This window comes from Elgaria multicarinata, chromosome 11, assembly GCF_023053635.1.
Source record: "Elgaria multicarinata webbii isolate HBS135686 ecotype San Diego chromosome 11, rElgMul1.1.pri, whole genome shotgun sequence".
Taxonomy (NCBI): domain Eukaryota; kingdom Metazoa; phylum Chordata; class Lepidosauria; order Squamata; family Anguidae; genus Elgaria; species Elgaria multicarinata.
The window spans coordinates 20,686,899-20,703,264 of record NC_086181.1 but is presented as its reverse complement, the minus strand read 5'-3'; the positions used below and the strand labels follow the sequence as shown (position 1 = coordinate 20,703,264).

The 16,366-nt window shown below is 40.6% G+C and overlaps 2 protein-coding genes across 2 annotated transcripts; both read right to left on the bottom strand.

The window, feature by feature from the left end:
* Nucleotides 1-3,258: 3,258 nt before the first annotated feature.
* On the bottom strand, nt 3,259-5,735 carry LOC134406541 (olfactory receptor 226-like). Its single transcript, XM_063138016.1, has 2 exons — nt 4,822-5,735; nt 3,259-3,274 (listed from the first exon to the last, which is right to left on the bottom strand). Exons 1-2 carry the CDS (start codon nt 5,733-5,735, stop codon nt 3,259-3,261), a joined length of 930 nt encoding a protein of 309 aa, XP_062994086.1.
* Nucleotides 5,736-12,507: 6,772 nt separating this feature from the next.
* On the bottom strand, nt 12,508-15,564 carry LOC134406542 (olfactory receptor 6Y1-like). The gene is made up of 2 exons (XM_063138017.1): nt 15,553-15,564; nt 12,508-13,413 (listed from the first exon to the last, which is right to left on the bottom strand). Exons 1-2 carry the CDS (start codon nt 15,562-15,564, stop codon nt 12,508-12,510), a joined length of 918 nt encoding a protein of 305 aa, XP_062994087.1.
* Nucleotides 15,565-16,366: the final 802 nt, after the last annotated feature.

Genomic DNA, 16,366 nt, shown 5'->3' with positions numbered 1-16,366 from the left:
TCAAAACTCCACATTAGTCTGCATGGAATGTTGCACACATGAACGAAAAGATGAATATAACAATTTCCTAAAAAGGAAAACCAGATTTATCCATTCATTTCTTTGTACATTAAAACAGAATCAATGTGCTGCATTTTTCCAAATGCCCCTTCTTTACAGCTTTCCCTAAAATACACAAAAATGCTTTGTTATCACCAAATATGGAAACATTTAACCCAAAAAAATTCACAGGGTTGGATCCAGATTTAGTCAAACTTAGAGAAAACTGCCATTGAAAACTGGCATGATGGACTCTGGATCTAGCCCATAGTCTCTCTCTCTCTCTCTCTCTCTCTTCTTGTTTACTTCCAGAAATTTATAGAATCCCCCCCTTCAAATTATATACTTGGGTCATTTCAAACAGAATCCTGAACAAGAAGAAGAGCAAATAGAAAAAGTTATTTAGAGAATATTGGCATGGTAGAACCACAGGAAACTGCATGGCGATAAAGCAGTAGAGAGATAGCAAAAATATCACTATAAATTGTGGAAGAAAATTAATCCAATTACGAATATAATTCTGATATACCTGTTAAATGATGGTATAATTCCTGAAGATTAGAAGTGCATTTCTTTCACAGACTTATTAGAATGGTTAGGTGCTTCGAGCAACCTGTGACTTGTATTCATAAGAATCTTGAATTTCCCATGTGGCATTGTTGTGCCAGAAGGTGGCTAACATTTTGAAGACACATATACATGACAATTAAGTTTTTCAAAATACTAACCCTGTGACTCTCAGGGAACTGGATTCAATATCACAATCTGATGCATTGTTGGAAGCCACTATGTGATGGCTTCTGCCCTGTAGGGCAACCAAGAAATGCATTAAATAAAAAAGTAATAAATAATACATATCTAGGAGTAAATCCCATTAAATTAACATATCTGTAGTCATGCACAAGTAGGGCCTGCAACAAAATGTTGCAGTGTGAGTGCTTCTATTCAAGGTTCTGGTCAGTCAGCCCCTTTCCAGGATATTCCACTCCATCCTTCTCAGGATATTCTATTCTCCCCCCCCCCCCCATATTTAGCATCCCATGCTTACTGAACATGCTCCATCCTCATTGGTCTGTTTTGGGGTTACCTCCCCCATCATAGGATTCTGTTTCTAAAGATTGTTTGCACTTCTAAAAACTAGGGATGTGCTCCGCTTCTAATCGGACCGGAGAAGCAGGAGCAGAGCGGGGGGCTTCGCCTGCCCTTAAGGCGGAGGCGAAGAGGATTGGGGGGCCGGCGGAGCGTGGCGAAGAGGATCGAGGTGAAGGCAGATCCTTCGCCTCGATCCGGAGCTCAGCCAGAAAGGTAAGTGGGGTTTACCGGGCCCTGCTGCTGTCACTGTCGCCCATGCTGCGACAGCGGCAGAGCCCGGTAACCCCCCCCCGCCCTCCTCTCCCTTACCTGCCTCTGTCCGCAGTCCGTCAGTGTCTTCAATTGAGCCTGCGGTTTAAACAGGAAGTCTGGGCCGCTTGCGGCCCAGACTTCCTGGTTGAACCGCGGGCTCAATTTAAGACGGCGACGGACCACGGACGGAGGCAGGTAAGGGCCCCCTCTCCCTTGGTCCCTTACCGGGCTCTGCCGCCGTCGCTGCATGGGTGGCGATGGCGGCAGGGTCCGGTAACCCCCCAGTCCTCCTCTCCTGGCCTTACCTGGCGCCACTCCCCTCCACTGCGGAGCTCCGATTTGGAGCCGGAGCTCTGCGGCGAAGAGGAGCGGAGTATAGGCGGAGCGGCGCGGAGCGGGCCGATCTGAAATTTTCAGATCGGCCCGCGGGGCGGAGCGGGGGGTCCGTGGACAGCCCTACTATAAACCCTAGAGTTCCCCCCAAAAGTGCTGAGCCCTACATCTTGTGGTTGGATGGTGCCATTTTGCTACATAAGGATACACACTCGGAGAATGAGTTCACTATTAGTATGTACAGTAGGATAAGATTGTACACCAAGCTAAATGTTCAGCCCTCGGGAAAGTTTCGTTATCAGTGCTGCAGGATGTTAGGAGAATCTTTCTAAATATAAGAAATTTAAAGTACTTCGAATGTGTTTTTATAAAAATGTTTTTGAAATACCTTACTTATATCTTTTCTAGGGGGTGTCTAGAAGGTATTTCACTTTATGAGGCAAAAGGTCACTGATGACTCTTGAAATGATGGGGAGAGCTATATAGTGTGTAAATTTAAATTCCATGCAAGCTCCAGAAGAGTGTGTGCCTAAGATGGACCCAGGTTCAGGGCCTGGAAGGAAAAGTCCTGTAAAATTAGTTCCAGTATTCAGGGGGTCTTCTCTTCAGTGCATACCTGGCACTAATGTATATGTGATAATTAGTTGTGAGTAACTCAGGCCAGATCTACACCTTGCATCAAATCATTATGAATGTGGAATAAAAATGTACAGCACCATGTACATTGATGGTGCTATATAAATAAATTAATAATAATAATAATAATAATAATAATAATAATAATAATCAGGAAATAACACTATGAAAGTGGTATATGGAATGTAGGTTGTGCCCCAACAGTTATCCGTGCACTTCAATAGTACTTTAAAGAAGTAGTGTGGATTTATTTATTTATTTATTTATTGCATTTTACACAGCCCAATAGCTGAGGATCTAGCCTCAGTCTGTTGTCAATCCTGTTCACTTTTGCATGTGTTTACACCTAAATAAGTCCCATTTCCACATTTATCTTAATTTTTCTCTGTTTAAATATTTGCATGTAATCACTTTAGGAATCAGGTAATTGCTGGTCATCGGCTAGCCAACCAGGTAATCCTGGCATGCAGAATCCTATGGTGTTTCCAAATTCCAACCCAAAGTGTAAACACAATTGCACATATGTAAACCACTCAGCAATGATTTGCCATCCAAACTGTTAGTTGCACAGATCCAGAGGAGAACTGCTAATGTGTGCCCAGAAAAAGAGCAGGTCCAGCCAATGAATGTTTTTGACTTCTGGATAGCGTATGACTATAGCAGGAGGTGAGCTCATCTGAACAGTTCACATTCACAAATACACACAAATTTGGTTAGCCAAAACTGAGTTCATATATGCGCATAGACATTAAGAATATGTGGAACAGGGAAAATATTAGGGTTGTATTTCTACCTATAAAGTTGAAAGTATGTGTGTCAGATCTCTGTCCAGAAATATTTACCCACTTCCAGATGAGTTGGAAGCTTGCAATTTGGCAAACCTAATTGATGTGCCAAATCAGAAATTTAGATTTTTCTGGCTCTACAATGTACCAGAAAAATCTAAAAACCATGAAATGTTAGGTTTAAAGTATTTTTAAAGAATTAAAAAAAAAAACTAAGCTTATGCCTCCAACTCTCAGCATGCCTTGGGTGGGAGAAGCCAGACTTACTGGCCTTTGATGGCCATTGTGAGTGCTTGGGTGGGTGGCAGTTGTGTGCCTTTCACAACCCAGACTCCTGAGGTCAGTCTCAAGTAAAAGGAAAGAACCCACATAAATGAGCTGTGTCCATTTGCGGTACCTCCTCCCAGCCACCTCGCAAGGTTTTAAAATCATAAAAAGATACAACAGTGTGACTTTGAGAGGCCAAACTCTGGACATGCTCAAATGTACCCAATCGTGATATTGCTGTTTTCTCTGAATCTAGGGGAAGTGTGTTCAAGGTCTTCACCCTTAAGAGGGAGGGAGAAGAGGCACTGTACGCATTCCCAGAAACAAACCCGTGGAAGGGAGCAAGTGCCTGGGATGGACCCAGCCCTTTAGTACAGAATCCTGATGGAGCACTTGGTGGGTGAGAAACATGGGCTGAGGCAGTCCTAGCAGGACTTGGCCAGAGCTGGGGACGTCCACTGACATCTGCTTACCTCCCCTCCTTGGTGATGCTAGTCTTCGATGCTCTATTGAGGAGCAGCATCAGCAACAAGAGGAGGGAAGCAGCTGATGTGGGTGCGTGTGGACTGCCAAAGGCATGCTGGGGTGTGTGTTTGTAATACTGGCATTTAGAATGGCTGATTTTAAATAAAGCATGGGTTAGCAAACCAGGTCATTATGTGTAAACCAAGTCTCAATCCTAAATCAGATACCAATTTCCTGACCTCTCACTAACTGTCTTTATTGTCCTTCAACCTAACTTTCCCCAACTGCCACTCACCCCACCCACCATTTCATTCTAGCCTCAGCTGCCAGTCATTCCTCCATTCACTCTTCTGTTTCAATGGTATAGTCAGGCTTTTACCTAAAAATCATGAACTTTATTCAGTAATTCCTGTATCTGTCTTTGTATGTTGTGGTTTAGTTATAACGGGGTGGGGAGGGGAGGGAAAACCTGTGGGATTTTATATCTTAAAATTAGTTTCACTCCCATGTCCAACTCCAAAATTCTATTACGTAAGTTCTTCCTCTGGCCTTTCATTGAACCACCTGCAAACTCCTTGCCTCTCTTCCTCTGAACTTCTTTTGAATCTCCTGCAAACCTTTGACTTCCTGTGCAAATATCCTGACTCCTATAACTTAATTAACTAGACATTTGACCTACAAACTATTGACCTTTTAATTGAAACTGACCAACCAACCATCACATGTGAATACACACACACACACACACGCTAATCCCGAAGCATCTAATATAATTGACCTCCACCATAGATTTAAGTCTCCTAAGTAAAGGCTGCCTGTCTTTAATAAGTGTGATTGATTTGCTATTTACTTCTCTGCCAGTACAAATTCCAGCTCCCTTCCTTTCATTTTTGCCCTCTGTCATGCTCCCACACTGTTAGCATTTTGTGAGAAGAATCCTGGTTTCTGCAGCAAGGTTTTCTTTAGTGCATCTTTCACTTCTTTGTTCCTGAGGCAATAAATGATTGGATTGCAAAGAGGGACTATGACAGCATAAAGGACTGATACCAATTTGCTGGAATTTAGGGAGGTAATTGCCTTGGGGCGGGCATAGATGAAAATACTGGCAGCATAAAATATAACTACAACAGTGAGGTGAGAAGCACAGGTGGAGAAGGCTTTCTGACGGCCCTTGGCAGAGGGAATGCGTAAGATGGTGGAGATGATATAAATGTAAGACATGATAGTGACACAGAGAGGAGTAAGTAGGATGAACAAAGCTAATATGAAATCTGTCAGTTCAGCAAGGGACATGTCAGTGCAGGACAAGTTCAGAAGTGGGGATACATCACAGAAAAAGTGATTAATAATATTGGGGCCACAGTATGTCAGCTGAGATATCAAGAGGACCTTCCACATGGAGATGAAGAAGCCGCTCATCCATGAACCAGCTGCTAGATGAACACAGAGAGCTCGTGTCATGATTACTTGGTAGCGCAAAGGGTAGCATATGGCAACATAGCGGTCATAGGCCATGACAGCAAGGAGGACACACTCTGTGCAGCCCAATGCCAGGAAGAAATAGAGCTGCATCATGCAGCCTACAAAGGATATGAGTTTGCTCTCCATCAAGAAGTTCACCATAGTCTTTGGCAGGGTGACAGTGATATACCAGATCTCGAGGAAGGACAAGTTACACAGGAAGAAGTACATGGGAGTGTGCAGGTTAATGTTCACCCAAATAGTCAACATGATTATGACGTTCTCTGACAATACCAAAATGTAGGCAAGGAGGAACACCATGAAGAGCAAGATCTGGAATCCTAGGGATGCGGGAAAGCCTAGAAGAATGAACTCTCTAACACTGGATTGGTTTTGCCTCTCCATGGCTGAATGTATGTCCTGCATAGAAACAACAATCACAATGGTTAAAAAAGGGGGAGGGAATCAAACACTCAAATTTGTTTTGTTCAATTTCCTGCGAGATTCAATAGATAGAGGATTGGATGTAGATGACTGGAGTTTAAACCCCACTTCAATCACACACCTGTCTGGTGACCTGAGGCAACCCACCCATTGCCTTAGTTTTCCAGGTGCTAATAGCATAATGGGCTGGATGAGGCCAAGCTAGTACAATTAGGTCCCATTGAAATCAATATAAAACCTGGTCAAGACTAACTTAAATCTTATTAATGTTAGGGGGACCTAAATGGCATCAACATGGTCTGGACTATCATCAACAACAACTTCATCATCATCCAATGTCATTGTTATTAAACAAAACATTAATACTGATTATTTATGAAGTATTTAGGTGGACCATGAATGCTCAGGAAGAGGAAAATGATAATTATTTACTCTTTCAATAAGCGATTGCTCTTAAAAGTTCTTTTTTTCAGCTTTCTACAAAATAGTCTATAGTAGCTATATATAACTGGGATAAATATTTCTGATACTCTTGGGCCTGCTTGAGGGGTTCTTGTGTACACTTGACATTTTTTCTACATTTTATTTCATTTCATTTATTTTATTTCTTTAGCATTCAATAGCGAAAGTTCTCTGGGTGGTTTACAAAGATTAAAACCATAAAAATATGATATGATCACGTAATACAAAGCTATCAGTATACAAACACATAAAACAATGTTACCCAATCAACAATATATTTGAGATTTGTATACTTGGGGCTGGTTCACACTTGCACAGGCATAATTTGATGGCTTCCATGTATGAATAGATTCATACATTCAGTTTCCTGTCATCATAGCTAGCATTTAATTATTTATTATTAGCATATATATGCCAATTTATTTGCTAAAAAAAAAGCCATCAAGTCAATTTAAAAAAAATAAAATCATAATACAATGACCACAAGGACACTAAAAATGGTAAAACATCAAAACATTAAACAGCACATTTTGAAAGGCTGATCTGAAGAGATATGTCTTCACAGCTTTTCTAAAGGCACAAAGAGTGAGGACAAATCCAAGTTCTTGGGGGAGCATATTCCATCATTTGGGAACAATACAAGATAAAGCCCTTTCACACATGCCTGACATATGGACCTTCTGGATACTGCCGTTAGACAGCCTTCCTCGATTCTGACATTTATATGCCCCCTCAAGACACATCTCTTTGTACAGGCTTTCCCTGCATTGTGATCCAGACAGCCATAGCTTAAGCATATACAGCAAAGTGTAAAGTTTTTTCACTGATTAAGCATTTTATTATTGTGTTGTCTCATTGTTATGTTTTATTGTTGCTTTGATGGCACAATATTGTATGTTTGAAACTTTGTGGGAAATGGTATAAAATCTGATTAATAATCAATCAATATGTTGGGTAAAGCAGAACATAATGAACAATATTTTTGCCTAACTGAATATAACAAATATATAAACAGAGGGCTGGATCCAGACTTCGGCCATGGCTAGACCAAGCCTATGTCCCGGGATTGTCCCAGGATCATCCCTGTGCATCAAAATGACACGCAGGGGATCACTGGATCAGGCAGGGATGACTCCTCCATTTGCCTGGGATAATCCTTAGGTCTATCTGGGGCCTTAATCATGCTTAGTATGGACCTATGTAAATCAATGAGACTAGTCATAGCTAACCTAAGTCACTTAGGGTGACCATATGAAAAGGAGGACAGGGTTGCTGTATCTTTAACAGTTGTATTGAAAAAGGAATTTCAGCAGATGCCATTATTATGCATGCAGCACCTGGTGAAATTCCTTTTAATCACAACAATTAAAGCTGCAGGAGCTATACAAGAGTGACCAGATTTAAAAGAGGGCAGGGCATCTGCAGCTTTAACTGTTGTGATGAAGAGGGGATTTCACCTGCTGAAATTCCTTTTTCTATGCAACTGTTAAAGATACAGAAGCGCTGTCCTCCTTTTCATATGGTCAGCCTATGGTTGCCCCCAGAAGAGCTAAATCGCCTTTCTGCAAATGGTAGACATCATCTGTAGTCAGGAATTGGCAGGTTGCAAGAGAATAAGCAGGGGCAAAAGCACCCTGTTGGATTCAATCCAATATTACTATTTGATAAAAAATATATTTTTGGCTCATTTTCATCAGATTCACTAAATATTTTTTTCATTATGTTGTAATCAGTGTACATAACAACACAGGACTTATGTAATAGAAGAGATAAATATTAAGGTTGCAAAAATATGTACCTTTACTAAAATGTGGGTAACCCCTATTGTGTACATTATTTATGGTTTTATACTGTTTGATTTTATGTGTATGTTGCCCTGAGATCACAATGATATAGGGCAGTATACAAATATTTTAATAAATAAAAGAGAATAAAATAAAAATTGAACTCACAGGGTCCCACTTCTGATTAAACATGCAAAGGATCATATTGGACATAGGAAGGGTTGTTTTTTTTTTAAAAAAAATCAGCTTTCTATTTTAGTTGAATTTCCATGATCTACATCATTAAATAAAGTACTTACCATCCTGTAGGTTGAGGAATTCCATCAAAATAAATATTTTGCATGACAATGGATGGAAAATAAAGAAAACTGTGACATGTCTTCTTTTTCAGAGGCTAAAAGTTAAATAAATTCCTAAACCAAAGTTAGTTATTAATTTTGTACTCACGTTAAAAATGGTTTCTGATTAGCAAGGCTCAATCATTTTAGTTTGAAGTCTACATTACAATTACAATCACTTTCATTTGAAGTCTGCAGTTCAGAGGAACCCGGAGCTTTTCTTCCCTGTGCAGATAGCTTGCAGTTTCAAGTGCTTTCATTCTACATCAGTCTAAAAGATGGCATCTTACTTTGTAGTGCAGTCCTGAGGTATAGGTCACATGACAACTGACATTTCTCAAACATTGGCAACAGCACAGTTTTTCCACCAGGGAATTAAGTTTCCAAAGTATTTCCAAAGACTTTGATCTGTGAAGGGATCAGAGATCGGCTTGATTTATATTGGGCATACAACACAGATAAACCCATATAAGTGTTCTATGCATTTCTGTTTAGTATGAGTGCTAGCCCACTTGCATGTAACAGTAGCCTGCCAGCAGTGAAACCCACCAGACCATTGATTATTGGTGTGCTAACATTAACTACAGTATATGAACATGTGATTAAGTGCTTTTACACATGACTGAGTACACATGAAATATTTGCACCAGAGGTGAGCAACTTCTGGCCCTAGGGTCACATGCCCCTCAGGCATAATTTCATGTGTCCCTTGCCCTAATTTTCAAAAGCTCTCTTCAAGCAATCAGTGCCAATCTTTGCCAAGAGCATGTTGTCCTTCTGTTTTGGGCCAAATGAGGGTGGTGGTGGTGTTATCACACGAGGCTGAAATCCCACATCTTTACTGGGGCTTTCTGTTTCTGGTATCTTCCCAGGATTATGATGGGCATCTTTATATAGCAGACATTTGATCTGAGTTGAATTGACTTCAAAAATTCCCTTTTCTATCTTTTTCATTACACAGCACCATTATTATTATTATTATTATTATTATTAATAATAATAATAATAATAATAATAATAATAATAATAATAATAACCCACCTCTCCCTCTGGATCGAGGTGGGGAACCACAATCAATATAATATAATGCATATAACTAGTTAAAAGAGCATATAAAACCAATACAATATTAAAATTACAATCACAACATCTTAAAATTCTTAAGTTTAAAATTAATCTGGGTAGGCCTGCTGGAAGATACTAGTCTTTACAGGGTTCTTAAACTCAGAGAGAGTATTAAGCCGATGAATCTCCTCCAGCATGCCATTACACAGTCTGGGGCAGAAGAAAAGGTCCTCTGGGTAACAGTTGTTAGCCTAGTTGTGGCTGAACTAAAGTGCAATGCTGGCATTTCCCACAGCCGATCATTTGGAATAATGCCCCTTTTCACATTATCCCTGATATTTATGAAAGTGGAATAAAAGTGGGAAAATGTGACAGATGTCCTAGAGGTTGACAACATCATGTAAAGTACTCAACATATTCTGTGAGTAGTTTCCCTACATGAGTGTGCAATAAGTCACTTCAGTAGAGAAGCTCAGAGAGAGAGAGAGAGAGAGACAGACAGACAGACAGACAGACAGACAGACAGACAAACAGAAAGACAGAAAGACAGAAAGACAGAAAGAAAGAAAGAAAGAAAGAAAGAAAGAAAGAAAGAAAGACAGGAAGGAAGGAAGGAAGGAAGGAAGGAAGGAAGGAAGGAAGGAAGGAGAGAGAGAGAGAGAGAGATTGAAGGGGTGGCATTAGAGGAAATTATAGGGGAGCAGAAATGGCTTCAAATCTTCACCTAACCTCTTTGCTCAAGTCTAAGAGTTGTGGCAAAGTGTCTCAAGACAAATGGGAGGAAGGCCATTATTTATATATCACCTGACAATCTCCACCCCACCCCACCCCCACAGTGAGACTATTAGGTGGTGGGGGAGTTGATGTGGTATGTGGAAATGAGTAAAAAGAAAACTGTCCCCATTCTTCAGCACCATGGTCTCAATCCATTTTTCACACACACACACACACACACACACACACACTGCAGCTACTCTGAAAAACAGGAAATGTCAGGAAAACAGATCATGGTCCCCCCATGCATTGTCTAGTTCACCCTAAACCCAATCACAATGCACTATCCATTGCATTGCATGTATATATGTAATTATAGAAATATACATTTATTATATTTCTATCCCACTTTTCCTCCAAAGAGGCCCTTTCTACACCTAAGAGTTATCTCAGGAAAATGGAGGGATCACCCCTGCCTGCTCCCAGGATCCCCTGTGTGGCATTTAGATGCACAGGAATGATCCACGGATGATCCTGGGGGGAAAGGCAGGTGTAGAAATGGCCAGAGTTTAAGGTGCAGTATGTAGCTCTTCCTGCTCCCCCTTTAATTCTCACAACTACCCTGTGAGGTAGGTTGGGCTAAGAAATGGTAGCTCACCCAGAAAGTTTCATGGCTGAGTTAAAATTTGAACCCAGGTCTTTCTGGTTGTAGTCCAAACTGTTTCCACTACACCATCTCTAAGTTAGAAAATTCACTTACAATTAAAACTACACAACCTCGCTTTTTGGTTGAAAAGTGTTGACCCATTTGGTTCAAGTGTTGAACCACTGTGGGTGGGGAGATGAGAAAAATTTCCATTCATAGAAATAGGAACAAATATATCCAGTACCACTACAGAGAGATGGTCTGGAATCTGAATGTGAAATACAATTAGGTAGCTAGTGACAGAGACTGTGTACAGAAGCTACAGAGGGATGGAGGGATGGATAGAACTGTCTGTCTCTTAACTGTGCCATTGTGCATGTGTTGACTGATATGCCTGTTCTGTCCCACAGTAATCTGTGAATTAAAAAACATCTGTATGCAAATTCATATTTAAATACATTTTTGAACATATGATATTGATAAGAATTCACCCTCATTCAGGCAAGTAGGGTTGCTGTGTTAGTTCATTTTATCTCAGAATATGCATTTCAAATGCATTTCAGTTAGTTGAGGGGGGAGGGGATTAGAGCCAAAAACTGGATTATGACCATCAGAAAACAGTACAATGTGATGGAAGGAGCTACCATCTTAGCCTCACTTTTAATTAGGGAGGTGCAGATTTGGTCAGTTTATGTCAGAATATATTCATTCCTGAAACCTGCTTAGGGTCAAGGCAGGCTGATTGTGACAGACCGTAATATAATGGGATGGATTAGTTAGCTCTTCCTGCTCAGTGGGGCCACAGCTAGACCTAAGGTTTATCCTGGGATCATCCAGGGTTCGCCCCTGCCTGAGCACTGGATCCCTTGTGTGTCACCTAGATGAACAGGTTTGACCCCTGGACGATCCAGGGATAAACCTTAGGTCTAGCTATGGCCTGGGTCATCTATTGTGTGGCAGTATGCTGAAGCCCATCAGTCCAAACGTGAAGCTGGCTCTGAAAACTATAGGCAAATTGAAAAAGAAAAAGAAAGAAAGAAAAAGAAAAGAAAAGAAGAAAGAAAAGGAAGTAGCAAGGTCCTCTCTCTTGCTTGTGGCCAAGGGTGGGGAATTTGTGGTCAACCAGATATTGTTGGACTCCTTCTTTCATACCATAAACCACAGCCAACATGGCCAATGGTCATAGATGATGGGAGTTTTAATCCAACATCTGGAACTGCACAAGTTCTCCACCTTGTCTAGGCACTGGAACAAATCATGGGAACTACCTCCTTCGCCCAACTATTGCTGAAAAGCTGCAGATCATTTCCAATGTCCCAGCACTTGTACCCTGCCAGAGGACATTTTTAACAATTTCAGATGCTTTGTGCTGATAGTACAAAATAACAAGCTTTTTTTTTTTTGCTTTTTATTGAAGGTGTTTTTTTAAAAAAAAATGCCAGTACATTTATATGTCTACTCCATAGTAAGTATCATTGAATTAGATAGGACTTACTCCCAGGTAAGCATGCAAGGATTAGAACAAAATAAATAAATATAACAATTTTAATTTGCTGTTCTAATCTTCTTCTTTTTTCTTTTACTTTTTACTGTTTTATTCCTATGTTCACTGCTCCAGAATCTATTTCCGATATGGAGTGGTGTATAAATAATGTAAATTAATAAATAGGATTGCAGTAGTATTCAGTTTTCCGTAATGGAAAAATGCTACTCAGCGCCTGTACTTAACCTGACAGTGTCTTCCTCAAGGCATCTTTTACTTCCTTATTCCTGAGGCAGTATATTAGAGGGTTCATAAGTGGCACTACCACAGTGTAGAGCACTGATACCAGTTTGTTGGAGTTGTAGGCATACATGGCTTTGGGCCGTGCATAGGTGAAGAGTGTGGTAGAGTAGAACAGCACCACCACTGTGAGATGAGAGCTGCAAGTAGAGAAGGCCTTCTTTCTACCTGGAGCTGAAGGAATCTTCAGTACCGTTGAGATGATGTAGATGTATGACATAACAACGATGCACAGTGGAACCATGATAACCATAAGAGCCAGGATAAAATCTACCAGCTCAGCCATGGAAGAATCAGTGCAGGACACATTTAACAGTGGTGAAATGTCACAGAAGTAGTGGTTGATCTTGTCCGTGTCACAGTATTTCAGCTGCCCAATGAAGCTGAGCTTGATTGCGGCAGTGATGAAGCCACATGTCCAACATCCTGCTGACAGCTGAGCACAGAAAGCATTGCTCATCATCACTGGGTAACGCAGCGGGTAGCATATGGCCAAATACCGATCGTAAGCCATGACTGCCAGAAGAATATATTCAGTGCACACAAAAGTGACAAAGAAATACAGCTGCGTCAGGCAACCTTGGAAGGAGATACGCTTGTCTTGGGTGAGGAAATCTGCCAGCATCTTGGGGACAATGACGGTGACATACCAGACTTCCAGGAAAGAGAGGTTGCCCAGGAAGAAGTACATGGGCTTGCGAAGGTTACTGTTACCCCAAATGGTGATGAGGATTACGAGATTTTCCATGAGGGTCAGCAAGTAAGTGAGGATGAATATAACAAAAAGGAGAATCTGAAGCTCTGCAGAGATGGGGAATCCTAGAAGGATGAAATAGCTGACATTTGTCTGGTTGGTGTCGTTCATTCTTTGAATGCAGGAGAAAACCTGGAATTTAGAGGAACAAGAAGGAAGGGATGTGATCCGTTGCCCTATGATCATTTATTTTCTTTCACATTTTTAAAGTGCTGCCACAAAATTAATGTATGACATCTGAATATTTGTGTTCATCTTTAGTTTAGATTAAAAGCACAAATGTAATAAAAAGTTGTTCCCTAATATTGCTGTAAATTATTATTTCTTTATTTGCATATACTCTGTCTTTCCATCACTATGAAGTAGTATATTTTTAATCCATATGTTTGGCTGTGCGGGGGATTGCTGTTTATGGTCGAGACTTCATTTGTTTTCCCTGTGAAGTAAATTCAGTTGCAAATACATCTGTCGATGAATGCAACATATTTTAATAAGGTTGCAACTACTATACGGGCATAACAGGATAGGACTAAGCCATGTGCATTCATGATTTAATTTTTGCTGTGATCCCATCACATCTTCACATATCTATAGAACCAAAGAGAATACCAGAAAAATATTTTCCTTGTTGCTCACACCCAGTAGGTATGTGTCCAAACTTCTCTTCATCCAGTTCCTCTCCAGATTCTAAAGTCCCTACTGACTTAGTATTGTGCCCAAGCTGAAATTAATATCCTGTTTTTTCTGTATTAAGAATTTTGTAATAAATGTTTGACAGTTGTTGCTTGTCAAAATGCTCAGTTCCATCATAGTCTTTCACTTTTGCAAATACTGCATAAAAGAAACAGTGATGGATTGGGTCCAGAGTTGACACACAGCCATCAGAAGCCCTCCTTCCCTTGGTGGAGGGACCTGGGAGCCATGAAGTCACCTACTTCAGTGGGGTGAGTTGCACCACCACCTCACACACTGCTTGGGGGGGAACCCACCCACCCCAAACATCCACATAATCAGGAGCCCTGCTTTGTCAGATTCCTGATCACATGGAGGCTTCTACTCAGATTCTAAGAATTAGGCCACAGCTAGACCTAAGGTGTATCCTGGGATCATCCAGGGTTCACCCCTGCCTGAGCACTGGATCCCCTGTGTGTCACCTAGATGAACAGGTTTGACCCCTGGATGATCTAGGGATAAACCTTAGGTCTAGTGATGGCCTTAGAAGCCTCCTTCACATATTCCTTCTCAACATGGGAAGATTAGGGATTAAGAGAGCAGGCCAGTGTGCATGGGGACATTAGAGTTGGCACTGGCACATGTGGCTCTATGGTCCTTGCCTGCACTGATGTTCCCTGCTTTGATTTCTCATCCATAGGCTGGCTCATACATGCATTTATATCTCTTGTAGGTCTTCAGCATCAAGTAATGAGTTGGATATTTCAGTGAGGCATCACATATAGAATGTTCACACCAAACCACACCACCTCAACTCTCATGATTTCTTATAGAGTATCTTCACACTTTTGGTTGACAATGAGAAATCAAATTAAATACTTACCTAGTTAACTGGCCCCATAATTACCATTTTACAGATAGGTAACCAAACCAAAGAGGAAGCTTTTGCATGAACTTTTTGCAAGTTTATGCAAAAAACAAACAAAAACAAGAACATCCACAGCTAAAGCTAGATGTGAAGCCAGCTCTTTCAGGTCCAGAATCAGCACTCCAGCCACAAAATCATATCAACTCTCATATGAATGCTCTTATATGGATCTCATTGGCTTTTATAACATGGAAATAAACAATATATAGGTAAACACCTAAGAGAAAGGACAAGCCATATATACTCTAAAATCTATACTAGGATAATACCTTTCTTACCCTAATGTTGCAAATAATATGTATGCTTTCAAGTTCTCTAGAACTCTTCATCACATTAGATGGTAAACAAAGGTAGAGACAAAGGTAAGAAGCCAGTTGGTGTTGAAGCTGAGGAATTCTCAATTAACTAGGGTGACCATATGAAAAGGAGGACAGGGCTCCTGTATCTTTAACAGTTGCATAGAAAAGGGAATTTCAGCAGGTGCCATTTGTATGCATGCAGCACCTAGTGAAATGCCCTCTTCATCACAACAGTTTAACTGCAGGAGCTATACTGCAGCTATACTGTGACCACATTTAAAAGAGGGCAGGGCACCTGCAGCTTTAACTGGTGTGATGAAAAGGAAATTTCACCAGGTTATCCATATGTACAAATGACACCTGCTGAAATTCCCTTTTCAATACAACTGAGATGCAATACAAAGATACAGGAGCCCTGTCCTCCTTTTAATATGGTCACCCTAAATTAATCACAATCTTAAAATGTAACACGGGAGGAGATAGCGGACAAGGCTCTACTAGGGCTGGGATAGTTTAAGGGTTTTTTATTATTATTATTTTAGCATTAGGTCTATGATTTAGGACTCCTGAAAATAAGAAGTTATCAATGTTTGATCCCCCATTTTTTCAAATATCAGCTGTTACCTGTCTCTATCCTTAGGAGAAATGCAATAGTTTTCCTAACCCGAATGTTCATACCTCTCAGTATATGCCTCTTATATATGCATATAAGCTGCCTGTAGTTTATCTTTCCTAATTGAACAATATATTAAACCCAGGTTTCCTGGTGGGGGGGGGATTCACCTTGTATGTGTCCAGGTAGAAGATTTCTTGCCATTGTCTTCATATGCAGCTAGAGACATAGAACTTGTGTTATTTTCTTCTGCATGTGTGTCTAACACCTTATCTTCTCATCACCCCACCTTGGGAATAAGCCTGAAATTAGTATTTCTGTCCCAAAGGTTGTAGCCTCAGAAGATATCTTTCTCCCAACACCCCAGTCATAAATGATTTTCCTAACAATTCCAAGTGAGCATAGGGGACACTACCATAAGCTATTAAGAGAAAAATCAAGTTAAAACTAGATTACAGAAAATGGAACACAGTGTGGGTGTTGAAGGGGAATACATTGGTCTAAATAAAATTAAAATATGATATTAAACATGTT

Coding starts and splice junctions, on each gene's coding strand:
- LOC134406541 (XM_063138016.1), bottom strand. CDS start 5,735: ATGGAGAGGCAAAACCAATCCAGTGTTAGAGAGTTCATTCTTCTAGGC.